At 33.3% G+C, this 23,028-nt stretch overlaps 1 protein-coding gene across 6 annotated transcripts in view; it reads right to left on the bottom strand.

Moving 5' to 3' along the window:
- The window catches only part of CCDC82 (coiled-coil domain containing 82), a 30,849-nt gene that overhangs the window by 7,146 nt on the left and 675 nt on the right, over positions 1-23,028 (bottom strand). For 2 of the 6 annotated variants that reach the window (XM_009187153.3, XM_003910582.4), the window contains exons 2-7: positions 21,316-21,399; positions 17,803-18,548; positions 17,019-17,223; positions 9,847-9,939; positions 7,580-7,704; positions 5,620-5,790 (exon numbers count right to left, since the gene is read on the bottom strand). In XM_009187153.3, the coding sequence (XP_009185417.2) occupies positions 5,620-5,790; positions 7,580-7,704; positions 9,847-9,939; positions 17,019-17,223; positions 17,803-18,534 (1,326 nt within the window). In that variant the 5' untranslated portion in view covers positions 18,535-18,548; positions 21,316-21,399. Of the gene's footprint in view, positions 1-5,619; positions 5,791-7,579; positions 7,705-9,846; positions 9,940-17,018; positions 17,224-17,802; positions 18,549-21,315; positions 22,773-23,028 lie in introns of all 6 variants that reach the window. The other 4 variants (XM_017948887.3, XM_021926463.2, XM_017948889.3 and 1 more) reach the window with 4 other exon arrangements.

The following is a 23,028-nucleotide window of genomic DNA, read 5'->3' as shown; positions in this document are numbered from 1 at the left end:
CTTAAAAACACAAGAGTTTTCCAAGTTTGGGAAAAAAAGAGAAATGGCTTTAATGTAAGGCAGAAGGATGGGCAAAGTAAAAAAAAAAAAAAAACAACAAAAAGGCATGAAAAGTATTATAAGTCCATATTTACGAAGTTAAAAATGCCCGGATTATAATAATTTTCTAGGTATAAGCAACATGTAAAACTGAAACAAACTCTTACACCAAAATTAAGTATTGGCATTGTTTTACTACTTTTCTTCTCCCCCGCCCCAAAAAATGATGTAAAGTAAAAATATAACTGTGTTTAGGCATACTGGTTGCTTTACTTAAGGTGTTATATATGAATAAGACATTAATATTTTGCTGTCAGCCAGCTATGAGAATTTTAATTCCTACGTTTATATGGCCTTCTATAATTCTATGATTAAAACTCTTTTTTATGAAATCAAACCACCAGAACCTTTCTCTTTCAGAATGTTTTGAATGTTTCAAGTTTGTTATGCAAACCTATAGCTAAAATAGGAAGACAGTCTTACTGCACTGACCAAATTATTTATATATGTGTATATATAAAAATATATATAAAGAGCAAAACTCCATCTCGGGAGGAAAGTATATAATATATAAAATACATGTTATATATAATATATAACATACATAAAATATATTATATATAAAATATATTATATATAAAATATAATATATATAAAACATAATGTATTATATATTATATATAAATAATTTGGTCAGTGCAGTGACCAAAATATATTTTTTATATATAAAGTATATGTAATAATATATAATATATAGCATATATATGTTTTATATATATATATATTTTTTTTCCCCCCAAGATGGAGTTTTGCTCTTTCACCCAGGCTGGAGTGCAGTGGCGCAAGCTTGGCTCACTGCAACCTCCGCATTCCAGTTTCCCTGCCTCAGCCTCCTGAGTAGCTGGGATTACAGGCACCTATTACCATACCCAGCTAATTTTTTTTGTATTTTTAATAGAGATGGGGTTTCACTATGTTGGCCATGGTCTCGAACTCCTGACCTCATGATCTGCCTGCCTCGGCCTCCCGAAGTGTTGGCATTATAGGCGTGAGCCACCACGCCTGGTCAATATATTTTTACCTACATTATTTTACCCACTGTAGAAAATGCATCAGAAAGGGCTCCAAACATGATGATGTGGTCAATCTTACTCTCATGGAGTAACCTAAGGAAAGAGTAAACTTCTTGCTGACTTATGTATTTGTGTCTGTACCTAAGTTCACTAATGGGTTATGCTTTCATGAGTACAAGTGGTATAGTTTTAATATTTATCTGTGTAACTTGTGTTCTGACAGAAAAATACACTTGTTTCCTGAAGCCACACTTCAAGGAAACATACAAGTGATGATAGATAAAACAGGAGTATGTTTCCAAAAATGAACAGAAGTTATATCACAACGATTGGCAACAATCCGGTTTAATGAGTTTTCTTGTGGAAAATTGAATTTTGGACATTTTACAACCCTCTTTAAATCTCCAAAAGTTTAAGAAAATCATGTTCAGATTTCTGTTCATGGCTCCGTAAAAACCTTCCTGCTTTTCAGATCATTAGAAGTAAACAGTTATTACTGTACATGGCTTGCTTATTAAAATTAACTTTTCCAATTCAACCTTATCATCAAAGCAGTCCTGGCAGTAATGACATTTCAGCAATTCAGTTGCTAATACTTCCAACTTTGTGTAAAAAGACAACACAAAAGTTGCAGTGACTATAAGGGTACCCTGTGTGTCTCCATTTCTGCCATCAAAGTAGACTGTGTGGGAGAACTCAGCTACAGCTATTCTATATGATGTATAGGCATATGATAAAGTGATTTGTATTTCTATCACATGTATTCTGTATTTCCACAAAACAAGAGGAATTTATCTGTATAGCATTTTTAAGTTGAAATGAGAGGGAAGGAGAGGTGTTTAAAAATCTTACTTTTTTTTCCTGTATGAAAAACAAGTATCCTTTAAAAATATTTAACATCATGGTTTACTTCTTTCCACTTCTAATTCCTACCCCTCTTGGCATCTACTTATCATCATATAGATCTATAAATCAAAAATTACCTTAAAATGTTCTTGTATTATTTTTTCCCAAAACATGATCACATTTTATAAGAAAGAACCTATATGGAAGGGCACCACTGCTGTAAAGTTTCACAGAATACAGTAGATGCAAAGGATAGGTGTAATACTCCAAGTGAACTTAACCCCTCACCCATTCCTGTTTTTAGTATATTGTTACAGCCCATTGTATTTCTTTACTATATGAATTGAAGTATACAGTATAATACAGCTTACACTGTAGGAATCAATTTGTATAAAGTACTAAAACAGGTAACATTAATCTATGATGTTAGAATAATTTCCTTAAATGTCCAGAGAAATATATTTAGAACAACTATAATTATCTAGTTCAATTTCCGTACATTAAGGAAACTATTCTAACAAGAAAATTAGTATAAAAAATACCACAGATAGAAAAATAAGTGCTGTGGTGAGTGTTCACAAAGCAGATGAGGAAGATGACATATAAATGATGACTGGTCCACTATGCAGGGTTAAGCACGGTTATATGAACTGATAAATATGAGACTGAGTCAGTTCAGTTATCAGTATGAACCAACTGATCGTACATATGTAAAAATTGGAAATGGAGGCCGGGCGCGGTGGCTCAAGCCTGTAATCCTAGCACTTTGGGAGGCCGAGACGGGTGGATCACAAGGTCAGGAGATCGAGACCATCCTGGCTAACACGGTGAAACCCCGTCTCTACTAAAAAGTACAAAAAACTAGCCGGGCGAGGTGGCGAGCGCCTGTAGTCCCAGCTACTCGGGAGGCTGAGCCAGGAGAATGGCGTAAACCCGGGAGGCGGAGCTTGCAGTGAGCAGAGATCCGGCCACTGCACTCCAGCCTGGGTGACAGAGCGAGACTCCGTCTCAAAAAAAAAAAAAAAAAAAAAAAAAAATTGGAAATGGAGCTAAAAATTATCACTGAATTTTCCTAAAGCCAAAGAAAGAATCTCATTTCTAATTTAACAGCTATATCGTATAGAGTGTAAATTAAATCTGGATAACAAACTGAGGCAAGGAAATATAATGTAACATGCACTATGCAGACTTGGTAATATTCAGCTAACTGTAGGTAGCTTTTTGAAGTATTTCTCTAAGCTCTTATTTATATGCAGAGGAGCCAGCTCCTTATGGAAGTTAAAGTATGAAGAATAAAGAAAAAAGATTCTCAAGGAAACAGTAAGTCTGGGGAAAAGTTTGTTTTCTGTTTCAGGGTCTTCAGAAACAGATAGTACAATACCAATCCAAAGGGTTCTATTTGCCCTTGTTTGGTTGGTTGGTTGTTTTTTGCACGGACATATTATACGATGCCATTTGCCTCAAAAATTCTTGCTTCTTCTCACCTAATCCTAAGCATCTTAATGAGTCTGGATAGACTCTGGGCAAAACTAAATATAAATCCAAGATGGTTTTTAGTTCTCTCAAACTACCTTTCAGATTTCACAACTCTCTTTCATCCAGGTAATTTCCTTCTCATCTGTGTCCTTAAACTTTATCAAAATCCGGTGGTTCAAGGCCTCTCATCTCAGTACCCTATCAATACTGCTGTTACCAAAATTACTCTTCCCTCACTAATTCCACTTTCCATCAAGACATCCTTTCTTTCAAAGAAGCTGAAGTAAGGAGAAAAGTTTTCTTATGAAACAAATTTGATGTTAAGTGAATTCCTTAAAAGTATTATTTGCACCCTCAAAAAGAACCCTAGTTAATCCTAAAGAGTCTCAATTTTATGTAACTACAAGCAGCAACACAAAATAAAGAATTAGTTTTCAAAATAACTTGAAAAGGTGTGGGGTTAGGAACAATCTCTTTAATGCTCTGGATCATAACTAGGTTTATTTTCCCTCCCTCCCTCCCTCCCTTTCTTTCCATATATGCATTTACGTTGTATTGAAGTAGGATATAAAATAAATTTTAAGTCATTCTTCACGTTAAAGAAAAAATTACTGAAAAAACAATTTCATTTAAAAACAATTAATCACACTCAACATACACAATAACTAACTTAACGTTTACATAGTTATATACGTATACACACATTTTTATCAGATGCCAAGACAGTGCAAATACTAATTACTATTATACTTTCAAACTAGCATTATTTATCAACTTCATGATTATACCATTTGCTTTTTACTGAACTGCTTTGCAAAAGATAAACTTATAGACACTGAGTATGTATATAGCTTTGTGACTCTAGCTCTAAAAATCTAATATTTTTAAAAGATATATATTACCCCTTTTTTCCTCTAGGAATCTTACTTTCCATGAACTTACCAGTTTCAATGCAACCTTGATAGCATTGCATTTCATCATTTGATTTGAAAATACTTTGCCACTTTAAGAGTTATCAACTGGCATCTTAAGGTAGTTTTAATTATATACCCTTACATGCAGAATAAGCATTTTCCCATATATTTGTTAACTTTTATAGTTTTCTCTTATGTGACTGGCAATATTGATGTTCTTTGCTTTTAGTTCATGCTTTCAGTTTATTGTTTTTTAAATATTTGAATAACTATTTTATATAGAATCTTTACTGCTTCACAGGAATGTCAGAGCTCTAGAAGTGATTTTCTTACTCTACTTTCTTCTTCAGGATTAGCTACAGACAGCAAAGACCATGAATGTACAGCAATGTATTTGATCTACATAACAGAACATGGTCCCTAATGTATGAAATCACTTTTGCTAGGATTCCAAATACCTTATGTCATAAAAAGTCATAGATCAGTTTTTAAACAATGGGGAAATCTGCATATGACTATTAAATATACATATATTTATATTTTTATAGTGACATATCAAACAAAACATTACCGACCAATTCTGAATTCATTATCCCCATAAAAACCTTCTAAGTCATTCTTGCAACCCAGATCTCTCAGAGGGATCTGGTCAACTACTGCTCAATAATACTGAGAAATCACTACCCAGTTTAATAGAAGAATTCAGATAAATATTATATTTCCACCTTAATAACTGACTGAGAGGATTCAGAGCCAACTTCGGGTCTCTACTTCTCTAAACATACACCTCCTGCATGGATATGTAGACTCACAAGAAAAAGCTCTCAGTATTTTTGCATTTATAAATGTAATTTTCACATTTGTAAATGCAGCAATCTTATAAAGATTGAAAAAAATAAATAGAAGTTGTCAGCATCTGTGCTTTTTATCATTTCACATTATACTGCTATGCTCTTGTCTAAAAAACACTTACTCTTCAATTTTTTCTATTCATACAGAATTAATAGCATCTTAACTATGTGGTGATTGCTCTAGACTCAGACATACTTCTAACAGAGTCTAGTTGAAGTACAGTGTTTTTTGAATTCTCTCATATTAGATGAACAGCTATCTTCCATTATTTACTTGTGGGTTGCCAATTTGGTGGACTATATGCCAAAAATGTTTCCACTTGGGTCAAATTCTCCTTAGGATACTTAGGGTTATCTGTGCAAGTTTATGAACGAAAAATTTCTAAATACTGAAAATTAAAATTAGAGGGAAGAAAATACCTGTTTATCGTGGGACATGAAATTATCTATTTTCATGGTCCTGGTGTTATACAACTTTCCTGATAAATGCACTGAATATTTACAGTAGCGATGCAGTCCACAAGCCTGGCAGGAACAGTTTTCAGGATTCTTCAAACGAATACTTACATTACAATAATTTTCCACCCGCTCCTGAAAACAAAAAATATAAAAAACGTTTAAAAGATAAAGAATAAAAATAAAAATAAAAATAATCTAATCAAATTAAAACATCTTAGGAATCACAATATAAAGAGATATAAGAGCAAAACACCCTAGCATTTCTTACTTTAATATTGAGCACACAGTAGGTATTTTACAAGATACGTTTACATAAAAAAATTTATAATCTTGGCTATTGCATGAAAATAAACCAGACTAGGAAAAAACTAGTTTCATATCTCTTACACTTATGTGGTTGCTACTTCTTTTCCATTTCTCATCTCTAATTAGTGTTAATGAGGTATCAGTTAAAAATAGAAGCAGCAACAATGTAGGATGATATAAGAAAAGTAATTCAAGTAGGCTAGTTAAAACTTGAGAAAAAAAACCACATTCACTTTCCATTGTATGAATTATATATTTTCCACAAAAATATTCCAGAAATAATTCAATCCTCCTATGATAACTTACTGCAGTCCTGTGGGAAAAAAAAGTTGGCACTAGGACTGCCATGTGTCCGGTATTCATATGGACAGTTTAATAGCTCAGTTATCAATGAGTAAACAAACTAAGAAAACACTTGGTATTCACAAATAAGCTTCATTATTAAGCTATGAAGTTACTTGTCGCTGAGTATTTCTGCTTATGTTCTAGGCCTGTGCTAGATACTACTATTCTAATTGGTAGCATAGATTAGGTTTTAATACAGCATTTGAACTGCAAACAATGAGCATATTAGCATGGTTACTAAACCACATTTATATCCTCTACCAGCTGGATGGTAATTAAGTATCCAATATACTGACAATTTACTTTTTATGTTATATGATTGAAAACTACATTTTCTGGTGGTCAACTTTTCATATTTTTCATACTTCATGGCACTTTATGACATGTATTACTTACAGGCTGAAATTCAGGCTGAATAAATAATCAATCACCTTCCTTTCCTGCTTCTGCTGTACTCCATGGAAGCACAAGTTAAGATGAAACCTTTATTGACCTCTATCAGCTCAGTTCTCTGAGTGACTACCATCAGCAGAGCACCCCTGATGACTAACACTGGATACATAAGTGAAAATAAACTTTGTTGGGGGGTTAAGCCATTGGGATTTTATTGTTGGTTTATTTTGTTTGTCATATTCTTTATCTTTTGTAGCATAACCCAGCTTATCCTAATTAAGATCTTACTGAATCATCTGTGTCTCAATTTTCAGCTAATACTTCTTGGTATCTTACAGTTATTATTCCAACATCATATCCAAATTCAGTATAACTCACCACAATATGGTATCATAAGAGGTAAACAAGTGTTTCATAAACAGAGCTTCATAGAGTAAAACACGAATTTAGGGAAAATTGTATTCCATATCCCCCTTTGAATATTTATAGTATAAATTCACATATAATACTTGGGAAAAGTCTTCCAGTAAAGAAACAAGCTTACATTAAATCCACTGGTTCCCAAATTTCTTTGGCTATGGAACTCTCTTTTCTGACATAACAACACCCTGTGAGACAATCTCCTCATTTTAAAAGATGGGCTAAGCCCTGGATATGTTCTAAAGTTATTCATCATTTGGAACCACTTAATTATTGGATAGATATAGTTAATGTAAATGAGTAAAACAATAATAGCTTTTAGAAGATGTGAGAAATAATAAGCTGATTATTTAACAAAGAAATGCCAATATTTTAAAAGTATTCAGTCTGGATTTTAAACTCCTGAGAGGTTTGCTGCCTCCACCCCCAAGAAGAGATTCAAAAACAAACTGTATACCTTATATTGCTCTTTCCAACGACTTCTAGATACTAAACTCTCTAGACGAGGCTGAACAAAGCGGTTATCCAAATAATGAAGAGATGTTAGCATATCTTTTGCATATGATTTTTGCCTTGTGCCATCTGTTCAGAGCATAAACAATAAAAAAATCATTTTGTTAATAAGAAATATTTAAACAATTTAATACTTAAAAATTTCTTCCCAACTTGGTTGGAAGCATTTAAATTAGGAAAAAAATATTTAAAAAATCATTCCCTCAGAACATTAAGAAAAAACAGGACAGGCCGGGCACAGTGGCTCACGCTTGTAATCCCAGCACTTCGGACGCCGAGGCGGGCGGATCACTAGCTCAGGAGCTCGAGACCATCATGGCTAACACAGTGAAACCCCATCTCTACTAAAAATACAAAAAATTAGCCAGGCGTGGTGACGGGCGCCTGTAGTCCCAGCTACTAGGGAGGCTGAGGCAGGAGAATGACGTGAACCCGGGAGGCGGAACTTACAGTGAGCCGAGATCGTACCACTGTACTGCAGCCTGGGTGACAGAGCGAGACTCTGTCTCAAAAAGTTCTCTTTGTAAGCATCAAGCTTTAACATTATTTTCTGATAACAAAAAAAGCCAGAAGAAAAAGCTTACCAAAATATCTTTTATTCTCTTATACAAAACTGACATGAAATTAGCCCCTGAATTCCAGATAAAGTTCAAACTTCTGAATAGGCTTTCAGGGCTGTCTACAATTGACTCTATTCTACTGATCCCATGGTAACTCCTTGTATCAACAAATCAGAATACTCTTTTCTGTCTAGGCCTTTTCCTCATTCTTCTTTAGCATGCTGCAATCATTACTGCCTTCCTGATTTGGTTCATAGTATATTCTCTACATATATCTGTCATAGTATGAATTTAAGCCTTATTTTTCTGTCTTATTTGAAGTTTTATTAATTTATTTAGCTAATGAATTTATCATGTTTCTTTAAATAACCACAAATTCAAACACCTTACCAGGGCTTACAAAGCCCTTCTGTCCTCAGCCTACTCCTCCAAGCTCCTCTCTTTTCCTTCTTTCCTGTCTCATTCCACTTCAGCCACACAGGCCTTCTAGTTGTTCTTGAACACAGCCAACTTATTCTTTCCTAAATGCCTTAGCACCTCCTTTGCCCTCTGCTAAGCAAGTAGTCCAAGTATTACTTGTACCCTTTGTTTCATTCAGGTTTCTATTTAAAAGTTACCCCAAGAGGCCTTTTTTGACCAATGTAACTAGTATATAACATAAACTTTACCTTCCCTTATTCTCAATCTTCTTACCCTATTTTATTCTTTTTTTTACAAGAACTAATTACTCATTGAAATCATATTATGTTATATTTTGTTTACTCATTCATTGTCTGTCTCTCCCATTAGGCTATAAGTAACATGAGTGCAGGAATCTAATGTATCTTAAGTCACTGTCATATCCCCTGCCCTCAAATAATGCCTAGCTTATAGTAGGCATTCAATAAATGTGTTCAATATATTGTAAATGAAATCTTATTTGGCAATTAGTTATTCAACACAATATATTTATAGTCTATTAAATGCCAGATTCTGTGCTAGATGCAAGAGAAATGGGGATATATATATCCCCATATATATATATATACACACACATAAATAAATTTACTCCTTCCCACGCACTATGACAAGGGAAGAAAGCAAAAATACATTTTCAATACAAGATGAAAAGTGCATATAAATGAGTACTGAGTACTACCATACTCAGAATGATGGTGGCACAAATGAGAATGACAAATATTATGTGAATGGGTCATAGATAGATTCATAGTAGAAATGTTTTTATACTCACCTAAAACATCTGGGACAAAAAGGGATTCTATTCTAAGAAGAAACAGCATGGACAAAGGCACAAAAGCAGAAAACAGCATGGAACTTTTAATGAAATTCAGAGCTCAGGGAGGCTGGGTTTGGCACATGGGTATTAAGACACTCTGCTGTTTTAGGTGTTATACTGTCAAATTCACTGTTAACTCTCTAAGGGCAAGGACCTGTCACAAACTTACCTTCCACATATCTCAGATAATGAACACTAACAAGCATTTTACATGAATGGAGTTTTGATGTAGTTGATCCTACAGGGAAAACATTGGAAGGTCTTACAAATGATCATCGACGGTTTTGTTTAATCTACATAGTTTTAAAAGTGAGGTTGTTTTAAAATTGGAAAAATAAATAAAAACCAATTGTTTCATTTATAGTATTAACTTACCATATAATGTTCCAAGAAAAGATTCATCTAAAGCATTGATCAGAAGAGCCTTCACAACTGTTTCAAAATGAGTATAGTGGTCACTAAAAGAATCTGAAATTAATTTTAAATATATATTAGAACAGAGCAGACAAAATAATTTCTTGAATACAATAGGTTCCATTCTCCAATGCTAAGAAATTAAAACTATAGACAGCAGAAACAGCTTAATCATCCTAATTTTATAGCTTCCTCGATGACTTGTCTAGTCACGGAGCAAATCTCCATTTTCCAAACTTATTGGCTTCCAATCCAAAGTGTCTAGTTGTAATTTCAAATCTTCACTTCCCGAACTTAAGAAAACTGTTCAGAGAATATTAAAATATGTTGTAAAAAAATAAAAATTGTCCCTTGAACACCTGTATTTAATTGTCAATTTGACACTTAGAGAGAACAAGAGAGAAAACCTCCAAAGACAGATTAATATGTCTTATTCTGTAAAACACGTTACATATGAAATTGTCCAGGGAACTGCTACCGTAGCCAGAACCCCAAAGGCTACAAAAACTTCATTTCCCTTTACATGCTGCCCCAGATTTAGGATTTTCTACAGCAGTTTAGAAAACCTGTCTATTTCCTTCCCCATACCACATATTTAAGCCCACTTTCTCACTAACCAAATCTCATACATGACATCACCTGTTGTGACAGGCCAGGCAGTGGTTAAGAGAGAAGATTCCTACTATTCTCATTACTTTTGGATCAGAGTTTATTATGACTGTGGAAATGTTCTCTATCAACCACGACCCCTTCCTTGATCCAACAGTCACTGTAGAATACAGTGCCCCTGCTCGGGGCACCTGTGAGGACACATTAAGGGCAGACTGAGTATTTCAAGAAATATAGAAGATGTCTGACAAGCGATTAAAGCAAAATAAGACCTATTATTAGCAACCATGGATAGATTTTGACTCTTCTTCCACTTGAAGTAAAAAGAAAGATGGGATTCAACATGGAAAACCCTCGTCATTTATATTTTAGTTACTCAAAGGGCTGTGTAACTCTTTCAGACTTTAGGGTACATTTTAGTATGCATTCTTTTCTAAGGAGACACCTAGAGAAGTGCCAAAGAGATAAAAAAAAAAAAAAAGGTAATACTAAAAATCAGTGACAATAGCAGATCATTTGGCTATTAGCCTTCAGATAGCCTATGATCAAAGGCAATAATCATGGCCTTTAATGAATGTAGTATTTTCTTAAAAATCAGTAGAGCATAATTAAAAAATGAAATAATACTTCAATAGAATTTAACTTTGACTAGACTGTTATCAAACTCTGGATATAATATAATATTGGGCAATTTTATTTGCGTTAAAATCCATGTAAACTGTATGTATAATAGCATTTCTCAAATGGTATTAAGAGACACTGGGAATATTAACAGATGTGTTGAGAAACAAATCAAATTCATCCCATGTGCACCTAAGTTTAACTATCATACAAGTTGCAATAGAATATTTCATCCTACTGAATGTATCATTCTTGACTGTCCTTATGTCCAATGCTACTTATCTGTTACAGTCTTGAGAATTGCTGCTCTATTTCAAAGACCCTGAGAGGAAATGAAAAGGGCAGAAATCAAAATCATTTGAGGAGTTTTGTCCCTAAGATTCTTTTTTTATCAGTGTGTAACAGAACGCACTTCAAAAAAGTCAGGAAAAAGGCTTCTATTTAATTATGCTTGAGTGGACTGGTGGATGGTAGTGGGATAATCCTCCTGGAATTTCAAATTGAAAAATATTACTGAGCAAAATATATGCCAGGCATCACTGTAAGCATTTTACATGCATTGCTTTATTTTTCACAACAAGCCTGTGGGATACTACCATTACCCTAGATTCATTTCTGGTTGAGAAAAGTGAAATATAGAGAAGATGAAAAACTTTCCTAAGACCAAACAGTAAGTTTCGGAACTAGGGCTGGAACCCAGTCTAACTCCAGATTTCATGTTCCTATCCCCTAGTTAAATATTACTATACATGGTAGATTTGATATATGTCACAACACAAAATTCAGACTTGGATGGAAAACTGGAGAAAATAAAATTCAAATCTCCCATTTCAAGAAAAATGGCATTCTCAGTGACAAAATAACTTATCCAAGGTGATACAATTAGACGGAGGCAAAATGAGGCTTAGAGCTCAGCCCTCCTCCAGAGCTTTTCTCATAGTGCTTTAATCCCTATATTGAATGAGCTTCTATGGAATGTCCCAGGAATATTGTTTTAAACAACATTTTAAATATTTTAAATAAGCTTTCCCACGACTATTTTAAAAAACTGGAAAAAGCATTAAAAAGGAAACTGTATTTGTGTTTATGCATAACTTATTTTTTTCTAAAGTAGTTAATCAATTTCCTTATAGCCAATCATTTGGTAGTCTCATCATTCTTCGTTGATTTCCTTGTATCCTATACCACATACTAATTTCACATATATGCCAAGATTTTTTTTTTTTAAATACCATCTGCCTTTCCTACTGGTCTGGCTGTCATTCTTCAGAATTGTTTTGCAAAGTTTAACCAAAAAAATTAGTTTCAGAAGACATAACTTCTTGTTCTACGCATATTACCTTTCAGAAACATGCTTGTCTCTCTGCTTATCCATGTTTTCTGTTCTGTTTCACAGTGAAGTGTATTTTTTTATCTACAAAGCTGTGCTTTTCTTCTAAATAGTAGGCTTAGGAAGTTTATTTTGGTTGCCATTGTAGATGGAATTTTTCCTGATTATATCACTTAATTATTGTTAGTATGCAAGAGAACCACTGAGATTTACATACTGTGAATCTGGTGATTTTTCTGAGATCTTTTACCAATTTAAAAATAGTCAGATTATCTTGGATATTTCTGGGAGATAAGTTTCCTGGGACACTACAGAACTGGACATGGACACTGTTAAAGGATTCCTGGACACTATCTCTGCTTTCTCCCACAACCCCAAGGAAGATGTGGTCTTGTTAGTGCTAAATTTATTTCAAGAACCAAGAGAATGTTTACAAATATTCACTTAGGTAAAAGCATGTAGATTCTTGACGCACTTTCTTCTGGAATGGAGGTATCAGCCTAGTATATGAGGCAAAGGCATAGCAAGAAACTGATTTCTTTTTCTACTTTAACATTATCTCCCCCATCTTCATCCCTGCAGGGCAAAAAGAATGTGATGCAAGCCATGAAAAGATATGCTATATCTACTCCTGCTTTCAAAGTATTTATATCCCTTCTCTTAACTTCTGTATCCTTGGTTAAGTCAGAAACTTTTAGTTTATATGTGTGTACATAATACACACACACCCACACACACACATACATAATGTTCAAATGTCTTTTCTTTTTCAATAGTTATATTTCGTTTTCATGTCTTGTTGCATTTTCCAAAACATCTAGAACAAAGTTAGTAGAAAATATTTTTGTCATGTTCCTCATTTTAAGTATGCTGTTGTCTCTTGGTTTAAAATACTGTCATGTAAAGGACGTATGTTCCTATTACTAATTTTTTAACAACTGCTTTTCTTAAAAGCCAGGTATGGACATTGAATGTTACTGACGTTTCTCTTAGAATCTCAATAAATTACATGATTTTTTTCTCTACTGATATATTAATGTAATATATTAATGACTTCTAATATTAAGCCATTTTTATAGCTCTAAAAAGAATGATTAGAGATCTTTTTCTTTATTCTTGTAATTACAGAAACAGTTCATACATCTGTTTGCAAAACTATTTTCATCAATTTATTAGGAACATGGGCCTCTTTAATCTACATAAATGTGTTATGTGTTATGAAAATACCTCAAGAATACTTTCTTCTATAATAACTTTGAATTCATATCTTATGTTTTCCCATCCAAAAATATGGTGATTTTTAGTATTCAAATTTTCTTTTACATATCCAACTAAAGTTATACAATTTTCTTCCTTTACATTTTCATTTGTTCTGTATTTCTGCCACCCCCTCCCCCAAATTTGTGAAATAGGGTCTTCGTTTCTAGTCCTTTATTATCTTCTCCTTTACAACTATTTTTTTTTTCTTCTCTACCCTAGAACTTCTTAACTATCTCCTGTCACTCATGAGAGTTTCTGTACTGTTAATTCTGCTATCAACTGCTTTCAATAGACTTTATTTCTGACTTCACATTTTAAAATTTTTGGCAATTCTTATTTTAGCTAGCTCCCTTTCACCTCAAATTGTTCTCTCCTTATAACTTCTTTTTCATAGACTGTATAGCAAATGTTTTATAGCATTTTCTTGTTTCCTTTAATGAAACACTTTTCACAGTTATTTTCTTCCTCTGAGTCTACCTTTACCTTATACTGCAATAAATTTCACAGGTACTTTTTACTTATCCTAGAACAAGGGAAAGTTCTAAAATTTAATATTTAACATAAATGGTTCTGAGTCTGTTCTTAGGCCCATTCTTTATTGTGTTAATAGAATGATTTTCTTTAATTAGTAGATGGAGACTAAGTGGATGTTCACTTAGTCTAGTTTCCAGTGTTCTAGCAAGGCATAGTAGACTTAAACGTATTCTACTCTTATTTCTACTACTTGATTCTGTCACTCTGAATATATGATAGAGTACTAGGTAAATAAGGTATCCACAAATCTGAAGATTTTTCCTCTTTACCTGCATACAATATTTTTAGCATGTGAACTATGTAAGCGTGATATGCAATGGACCACTGCTATTTTGTCCTCTTACTCCCTACTGTATCTTTCCCAAGAATTGTAGTTTCAGAATAAATATAAAGAGACACTAACAGGGATTGATAATAAAAGAAAAAGACTATGACTGTCTTCAACTATGTAGCAAGAGGGAAACTAGTCTGTGGTGCATCTCTCAGAGCCAAATGGCAGATAGGAAATTACATAAAAGGTACTAAAAAATGAGCCCTGTTGTGAAGTATGAACTACTGTTAATAATAATTGTAACAGAAGTACCAAACTAATAAACGAGGTTAATAATAGGAGAAACTGTGTATGTGAGGGGGTATATTTGAGCTCTGTACATTCCATTCAATATTTCTGTAACTCCAAAACTGCCCTTAAAAAAACCAACAACTAAAAGGTGTAGAGAAGTTGAAGTTCCCATATGCTAGCCTTTTATTTCCATTAATTGGCAGGAGTTGATATGAGTGGGCATCTCTCAGCAAATGTTCTATCACATTCTAGATAACCCAGAATAGGATATCTCCTAATTGAGTATCCCTTTAATATAAATGTCCAGGTGGCAAGTGAACCAGTGCCTATTGATATAAGGAAAACATTCATTAACTTACTGTATAGAGATAACTGTAACTGGCATCTCTGTAACTGCCAAATTTCTTGAAATTTGATTCATATCTCAAAACCCACAATTATTATAAATCATGAGATATAAATCAAGTCATGTTACACTTTATTTTAGTCAATATGGCCTTTTCTGAAATATTTGGAAAGAATGCACTTAAAGAAAAAAAATAAAAATGTATCCATCCAACAGCCTGTTCCTACCAGAGTTGTAAAACATCATAAAAACAATCTTTGAGATTTCGTAGAATTATAGGAATCATAATAATAATAAATATAGCTTACATTTTCAGGTTCCAAGATTTATATTTTCATGTAAGTAACGTCCTATCTTTGATAGGTTTCACTGTTTGAGAGAAGCTTCAAAAGGTCTGATAAAACCAACGGTTCTCAAAGTCTTTGTCTGCAGATCCCTGATAGTGCCCAAGTCCATTTAAGGAAATCTGTGATTTCAAGTAATAAGACAGCTGGCCCCTTAACTTGAATCATGGCGGTAGCATCAAACTACTAGTAATCATTACTGTCATTAGTGCTATGCACTCACAGTAAAAAAGTCACTTTCACTTAAGAATGTCCTCTTTGAACTAGTAAAATTATTAATTGTATTAAATCTTGAATCTGAAGTACACATCTTTGCAGTATTCTATAGGATGAAATGGAAAGTGCATAAAAAGTACTTATACTGCATACCAAAGTACAATGATTGTTTTGAGGGAAAAACACCTGTGCAACTGTGTGTGCTGGGAGGAAGCCTCATTTTTCATGAAATACCATTTTTATTTGAAAGAAGGAGTGACAAGCTCTGGTTATTCAGACTTGGGAAATCTGTCAGACTTTTCTCAAAAAAGAACAAAGTAAGCCTGTCAGTTCAAAAAGAACAATTCACAGTGTTTTGTCGCCAATGAAAACAATCAAGCTCTAAAGCAGAAATCAGAATTTTGAAAAACTTATATGTGCTATTCTGAGCCTGACAGCTTCTCAATACCTGAGAAATATTCTCATGGGACTAGTGGTGATATTAATGAATATAATTAAAAATATATATACTGAAATATGTCAATATTTTGGAGGATCTGTATCATCTAGTGAACCAGTATTTTCCAAATGACCAATGCATTTTATCACAAAATCATGCATGGGGAAATGATCTATTTAAACTGCAAGATAGACCAATGGTGGTAATGCAAGCACTAAAAGTTCATTTATATGAACTTTTGAATTCCATATTACCTTTAAGAAAGCAGTATCATTTGTCAAATTTTGGCATAGTATCAAATGAGAATATCAACAATTATTTAAAAAATACTATTAAAATACTCCTCCCTTTTCCAGCTACCTGTGTGAGGCAAAATTGTTTTCATACACTTCAACCAAAACAACATGTCACAACACACTGAATGTAAAAGCAGATAAAATAATCTAGCTGGCTTCTATAAGCTAGACATTAAAGATGTATAAGAATGTAAAACAATGCCATTTATCACATTTTGGGAAAAATACAGTTACTTTTCATAAAATTGTTATTTACATTAATGTAATAAATTTACTAAGGATTATTTTAAATGAATTAATAAATATATTTTAAATTTCTCAGTTTTGATTTCCACAATGGTAAACACTGACAGGCATAACTCATTGAAGTAAAGGTGTGTTGGGGGTTAATAATTTTAAAAAATGTAAATGTTTCCTGAGACCACTGGAATAAACTATCAAACTGACAAGGTTATCTGAAAATGAAACCACAGTTCCTAGTCAATGATTCAGAACATGATATTAAAAGGCTAATTTGATACTTGATATAATATCATAAGAACAACTCATGAAACATTTTCTTAATATTGAACTTACAAAGAGAATTCTGTTTTACTAATTTCAGTTGTGATGTAGTTAATTTTTCTCCTTGTTGGTTTTTATTCTCTTCATCACTCTCCTCATCTTGCACTACAAAGTCATCGATACTATAATCATCTCCATCTTCATCAGGTTCATAATCATCCTCTTCTTCGTCCTCATCATCTTCATCACTGCTTGGGCAGGATTTCTTTTCAGAGCCCTAATTAATTTAAAATAAATGCTTCAGTAAATTGTGCCATTAAAATGGTAAGTTGGATATAAAATTAAAATACTAAATCTGACAGCAAAAAATGATCCATAGAAATTAACTTCATATTTTAAAGTTAAAAATAATTTTATCATATTAAATGGTGAACTTCTGAAATTATTAATAAGAAGAATATACCTTGGTTAAGTGATGTAAAATGTTTAAAATGGACATTAGAATTATAAGAAGTTAAAAACAAGAAAGATCATATAAAATAATAAATAGTCTTTCAATTTTAAAAAAGGATGGACTGAGGCTCATGATAAAATAGTATATTACATACAATAGTGTAATCAAACATGTTCAAGAATACTTGTGATTAAAGAATAAATTCTACAATTATTGAGGAACGGAACAGACTCAGCACTTTGATTTATATATAAAAATCAAACATGTTCAAGAATACTTGTGATTAAATAATAAATTCTACAATTATTGAGGAATGGAACAGACTCAGCACTTTGATTTATATATAAAATACTTCAAGAAAAAACTGGAAAACAGTAACAAATCCAACAAAATATAACACACCTCAAAATCTCTACCACTATTGCGTCTCAGACGAGATCTTTGTTTTGAGAGTTCTTTGAGCTTCTGAAGTTGTTCTCGCTTTCGTGCAGCTAATGTTTTTTCAGGAGTTTTTGGCTCCATTTCCACTGAAGAACCTTCATCTTCAACCACTCTACGTGGACGTTTAACACCTACTTTTCTAACTAGGATATCGCTGTCATCACTCTCATCACTGTCACACATCACAGAGGACAGCCTTTTTCTTTTTCCTCGCTTGATGTGTTCTTCTTCTAAATCATCCTCTATTATTTGTCCAGTTTGTTTGTTGAGATCATTATCCTCTTGACTTACATGTTTTTCCTGATCTTGTAAATCAATATTCCTATGTTTGGTTTTGTTAGTTTCTTCTTCATATGTTGAACTGTTGCCAGTGTTAACGAGACACTTACTGTTGTTTCCTTCACTTTCAGTTTTACTTAAGTTAAGCTCTCTTTCACTTCCTGGTGTTTTATTACAATCAAGTCCTTTGTTACTATCAAGCTCTTCATCATTTTCAAAACTTTCGTAATTATCAACACTTTCACCACTATCAAGCTCTTCACTATCAAATTCTTCACTATCAAGCTCTTCATCACTATCAAATAATTGTGAGATACTACTTCTTTTAGTTCGCCTCCAATCAACTCGAGATTTCTGCTCAGGCACGTGACTTTTAGAATTTTTCCTTGTTTCAGGTCTTCTAACATGTATCATTTTCACTTAAGCTTCTACAAAATAAAGTTGTTAGGAATATAACAGTGATAACCAGATTAGAGCAATGAATGCATTTATGGTACAAATTATATTTATTTGGCTTTATTGAATGGTCCACAAAGGCAAAATCACATGAAATACCTGAGTGAAGATGGTAGAACATTAATTTAACAAATAATTTACTGAATGCCTATGAAATAATTATATGAACATCTATTCTGAATTACGTTGTATGTTGTGCTGAAAGGGATACATAGAAAAATCATGGTCCTGTCCTTCAGAAGATTATAATCTATGTGCAGAACTAAAATATCTAAAACATATAATAATTAAGAAAATTTCAAGGTAGTATTTGGTATCAAATGAATAACATAAATAACTGCAATAAAAGTGGAAAGATGCAGGGAGATCAGTAAGGCAAGTGCTTCACTTTATCTTGAACAGATGTGATCTGATAGCATTCTGAAGGATTCATTGTATTTGAACAGAAAGAATGAAAGAAAAAGGGATGTCAGGCAAGTAATATGGTAAGGGCAAAACTCTGGCTTTAAGAAAGAAGATGGTATGTTCAGTAAGTAAGTGTGGCTTAAAAGGTATACAAAAAGAGTTTTATGCTGGAAAAAAGGAGAAACAAATAGAAAACTGAAAGGGATTACCAGGATGACTCACCCTGTAGGCAAAGGATTCTGAATACAGAAATGATATAAATTATAAAAGATCAATTTACATGAAGACAGTTATAAAGTAACAAATGACATAAAAAAGAGAGCAGTGTAAAATTGAGAGATAATCCACTAAGACTGTAGCCTCTTCATACCTTAGAAAAATGGGAGTGGCTTTCCCCTCAAAGTTAAAGATACAATATAACCAATAGAAAACTTAACTAGTAATCCAATAATGTAGTTAAGTGAATGAAACAAATAAGTTTCACCGCAAAGCAGAGCATGGTATTGGGAAGGAAAACAAAAGCTGTCAGTATATCATTTAGAAAAGAACGAACTCCATTAAAATTATCACAAGTATATATTAAAAGAACAATTAGTGACAGGTAAGATAACTAGAAAATAAAGTAACATATGTACTTCTGTGGTTGTCAAGGAATAGAAATATAACAATGTAATGAGACTGACCTCACAATACATGTGTTAGAGGTATACATTGAACTGACAGCTATCCCCACCAAAGAAATCACCTTATGAGGCGGATTATTCCAATATTTCCACCACAGTACAGAATATTCCTGGAGTCTTTCTATAAACCACACACTATAAAAAATCTAAAAATATGAAAATAATCATATTTCGTTTTTTATCCCAAACAGTGACTTTACCCACTTAATTCACTTGTCTCGGTTATAAAGACCTGTTAGCAGCTTGCAGAAATGAAATTCAACTTAAGAAGACGAGAATTAACTATCAGTAAAAATATTCAAAAAATGTGCTACAAATTCTGAAGGTAATTGCAAAAATTCAATGCCAAACAGTTTTTGAGCAATGGGATGGTGTTTCTAGCTTTCCAAGAGGATTACTTTTTTCCTATAGATTGTGGAAGAGAAGATATAGCTCATTTAATTGTACAAATTCTGGTACGTTTATACGGCAATAAGATTTTCTGTATAATGGTTTACACCTCATGTAAAATCAGAACAGGGCTGCCAAGATTATACGGCAGAAATTATAGGGTGTAGGATGAAATATACCTTTTATTTTTTTAAGAGATAGGTCTCGTTCTGTTGTCCAGGCTGGAGCGCAGTGGCATGATCATAGATTACTGCAGCCTTGAACTCCTGGGCTCAAGCGATCTTTCTGTTTCGATTTTTAAGTTTTTTGTAGAGATGGAGGTCTCACTATGTCCTGATCTCCTGGCCTCAAGTGATCCTCCCACCTTGGCCTCAGGGCTGGAATTACAGGCATGAGCCACTGCCCAAAGTATAACCTTATGACAGTAACTGCTATAAAATATAACCAGCATTGTAATAGCAATCTAACAAATTCTGGTCAACAGGGCAGTCTGCTATTTGAAATTATCCTTGGGTTGCATCTTACAAAAGGTTTATATTAAAATCAGCAAAGATGAAAATTGTGTGTAGTCAAAATAACCTTTTAAAAAAACCTCTATATTACTCTTAAAGTATGGTTTTGTGTACACTATACTGCGTTACAATACGTCCACCCAGTTTCTCCTCCAGGTTTTAAATAGCTTACTGTTTCTTTGGTTAAGCACCACATGAACTAAGCATCTTATATTATTAAGCCATATAGTACAAAAAAGTATTTGTAAACACATAAATTTGCATAAGCTAAGTGTGCATATGTGCACGTGCAGTATATCACATTGTAATAACAAAGTATGGCTTTCTAATAAACATGTTTAAATTGGGAAAAATAATGAAAAAACATTTATGAAAACAATGACAAATATGGTTGCAGTAGATACACTAAAACAAATATGGACAGTAAAGAACATTAAAGTGAAAGATGATTTTTATTAGTACCCAAAAGCAAATTCATATACAATAGATGATCATCTTCCAAAACTATAACATGCCCAGAATGTCAGTTATTTATCATGAAACTGGTGATTCCTATGACAATGGTGGAAATGATTAAGAATGTCACACTAGTAAAAATTTATGACTGCACAGTTAAGCTATAAAAGAAACTTTAAGTTTTTAGTGCATTTTCACATTGATTTTTAAATCCTGACAATGATCTTAGAAGGAAGATATCTATATTTATGTATAAATATCAAAGCCAAGGACATACAATTTAAATGACTTACCGAAGATCACGCAGCTTGTTGGTGACAGAGCAGGGATTAGAAATCGGGTCTCTTGATTCCCCGTCCAGTGCCACACAATGACTGCTGCCAATATCATATTTGTACAAGGTAGTAAAAATTAAGCTCTTAAAAATCATTATTTTATCTCTCATGCTATATTTTAGTTTCAGAAAAATAACGATTAAATGGTTTAGTTTACAAACACGCTTTTTAAAAAAATCATGTAACTGAATTTTACTGCCCATGAGTTAGACCAGAAACTTCTAGAAATTATTATCCACTAGGCAAGAAAAGAATGCAAAAGAGATGAATATTTGCAGACTTCCCTCTATCATCTTATTAATAACACCAATCGCAAAATTTAAAGGAGTCCCCAGTGAGCCCAAGTAAAATTTCGAAGAAAGGCAGTCCCTGATGAGAAAAATATTTTGGAAAACTGCAGAATTTGAATGCCCGAAGCAACATCTTTTATTTAAACAAAATAAATCAGGTTTCCTTGGGCCAATTGCCAAATTGCCAGAGTCTCTCATATTTGAAAATGACCATTTATACCAGTAAGATCAAAAATTCTGTTACTGAAAAGGAAAGATAATTTGAATATGTTTGGCTCTTCTTTTTAAATTGTAGGTAGCTTTACTATATTAGCTGGGAAGGGAAGAATGATAACGGAGGGAAAAGGTGAGTGAACCTCGGAAGAGAATGTGAAGGAAAGCTAGTTTGATGGGTAAGATGCCTCTTGGTCTTTACAACCTACTCAAAAAAGAACCCATGCAAATGAATGTTACTTCTGTATATTCTGAACACACACTTAATTTCTTGAAATGAGAATTTTATCGAGCTTCTGTAATGATACCTCACCTTTAAGCAAAGAGAAAAACAGACTCCAAACAGAAAGCATTAAATAAGTGAATGAAGATGATTAATACTATCACATCTTTGTGTTTCATGGTTAATATAAGGTGCACATACATAGCTATGTTATCTGCCAAATAATAGATATTAAAGGCAATAATCCATATTACTTGTGTTCTTTCTCTAACACAGTACCTCTATAGCTAAAAGAAAGTACTTTGATGATGCCATTTGAATTTCTCATAAGAAATATACTTCCTTCTAAACTTTGAGGTTAAGTCATACTCAAGAAAAGATTCATTCTAGAAATCACCTACTTGCTGTATAAACAATGCAGGTGGTAGTTAACACTTTAGAGATTTGAAAGGCAGTGGAACCTGAGGTCATTATTTGAAATTCCACCGGGAGGGATCCATTTTGTGTGTAAAACATCACTCCTCTTTGATGTTTTCTTTTATGTGGCAGTTTGGAGAGCAAAGATTAATAAGCCGAAAAATAATTATTGAATATCTACCAAAATGCAAGTACCTGCTTGGAACTGTGCTGCCACCAGATCAAATAAACATGGTCTCTGCTCCCAAGCAGCTCACAATCTGATGAAATTACTAGGGACACCAAAAACAAGCCAGCATAATACACGATTTGAAGGCTACAGTGTATGATTATGATCAAGTTCTTATCACATTGCTATGAATAAATGTATCCTGGTTCCTCTGTTGGCAGGAAAACAGGACAGCAGAACATGACAGAAATAGGATACGAGAAAATAAACATAAAGAGAGGAAAGCCTATTTCCCCCACTTAGAATCACAGTCCAACAGTCCACAATTTCGCAAAGTGGATCCCGCTGGAATGGTATCC

This window comes from Papio anubis, chromosome 12 (assembly GCF_008728515.1).
Source record: "Papio anubis isolate 15944 chromosome 12, Panubis1.0, whole genome shotgun sequence".
Taxonomy (NCBI): Eukaryota; Metazoa; Chordata; class Mammalia; order Primates; family Cercopithecidae; genus Papio; species Papio anubis.
This window is presented reverse-complemented; position numbering and strand designations above follow the sequence as displayed.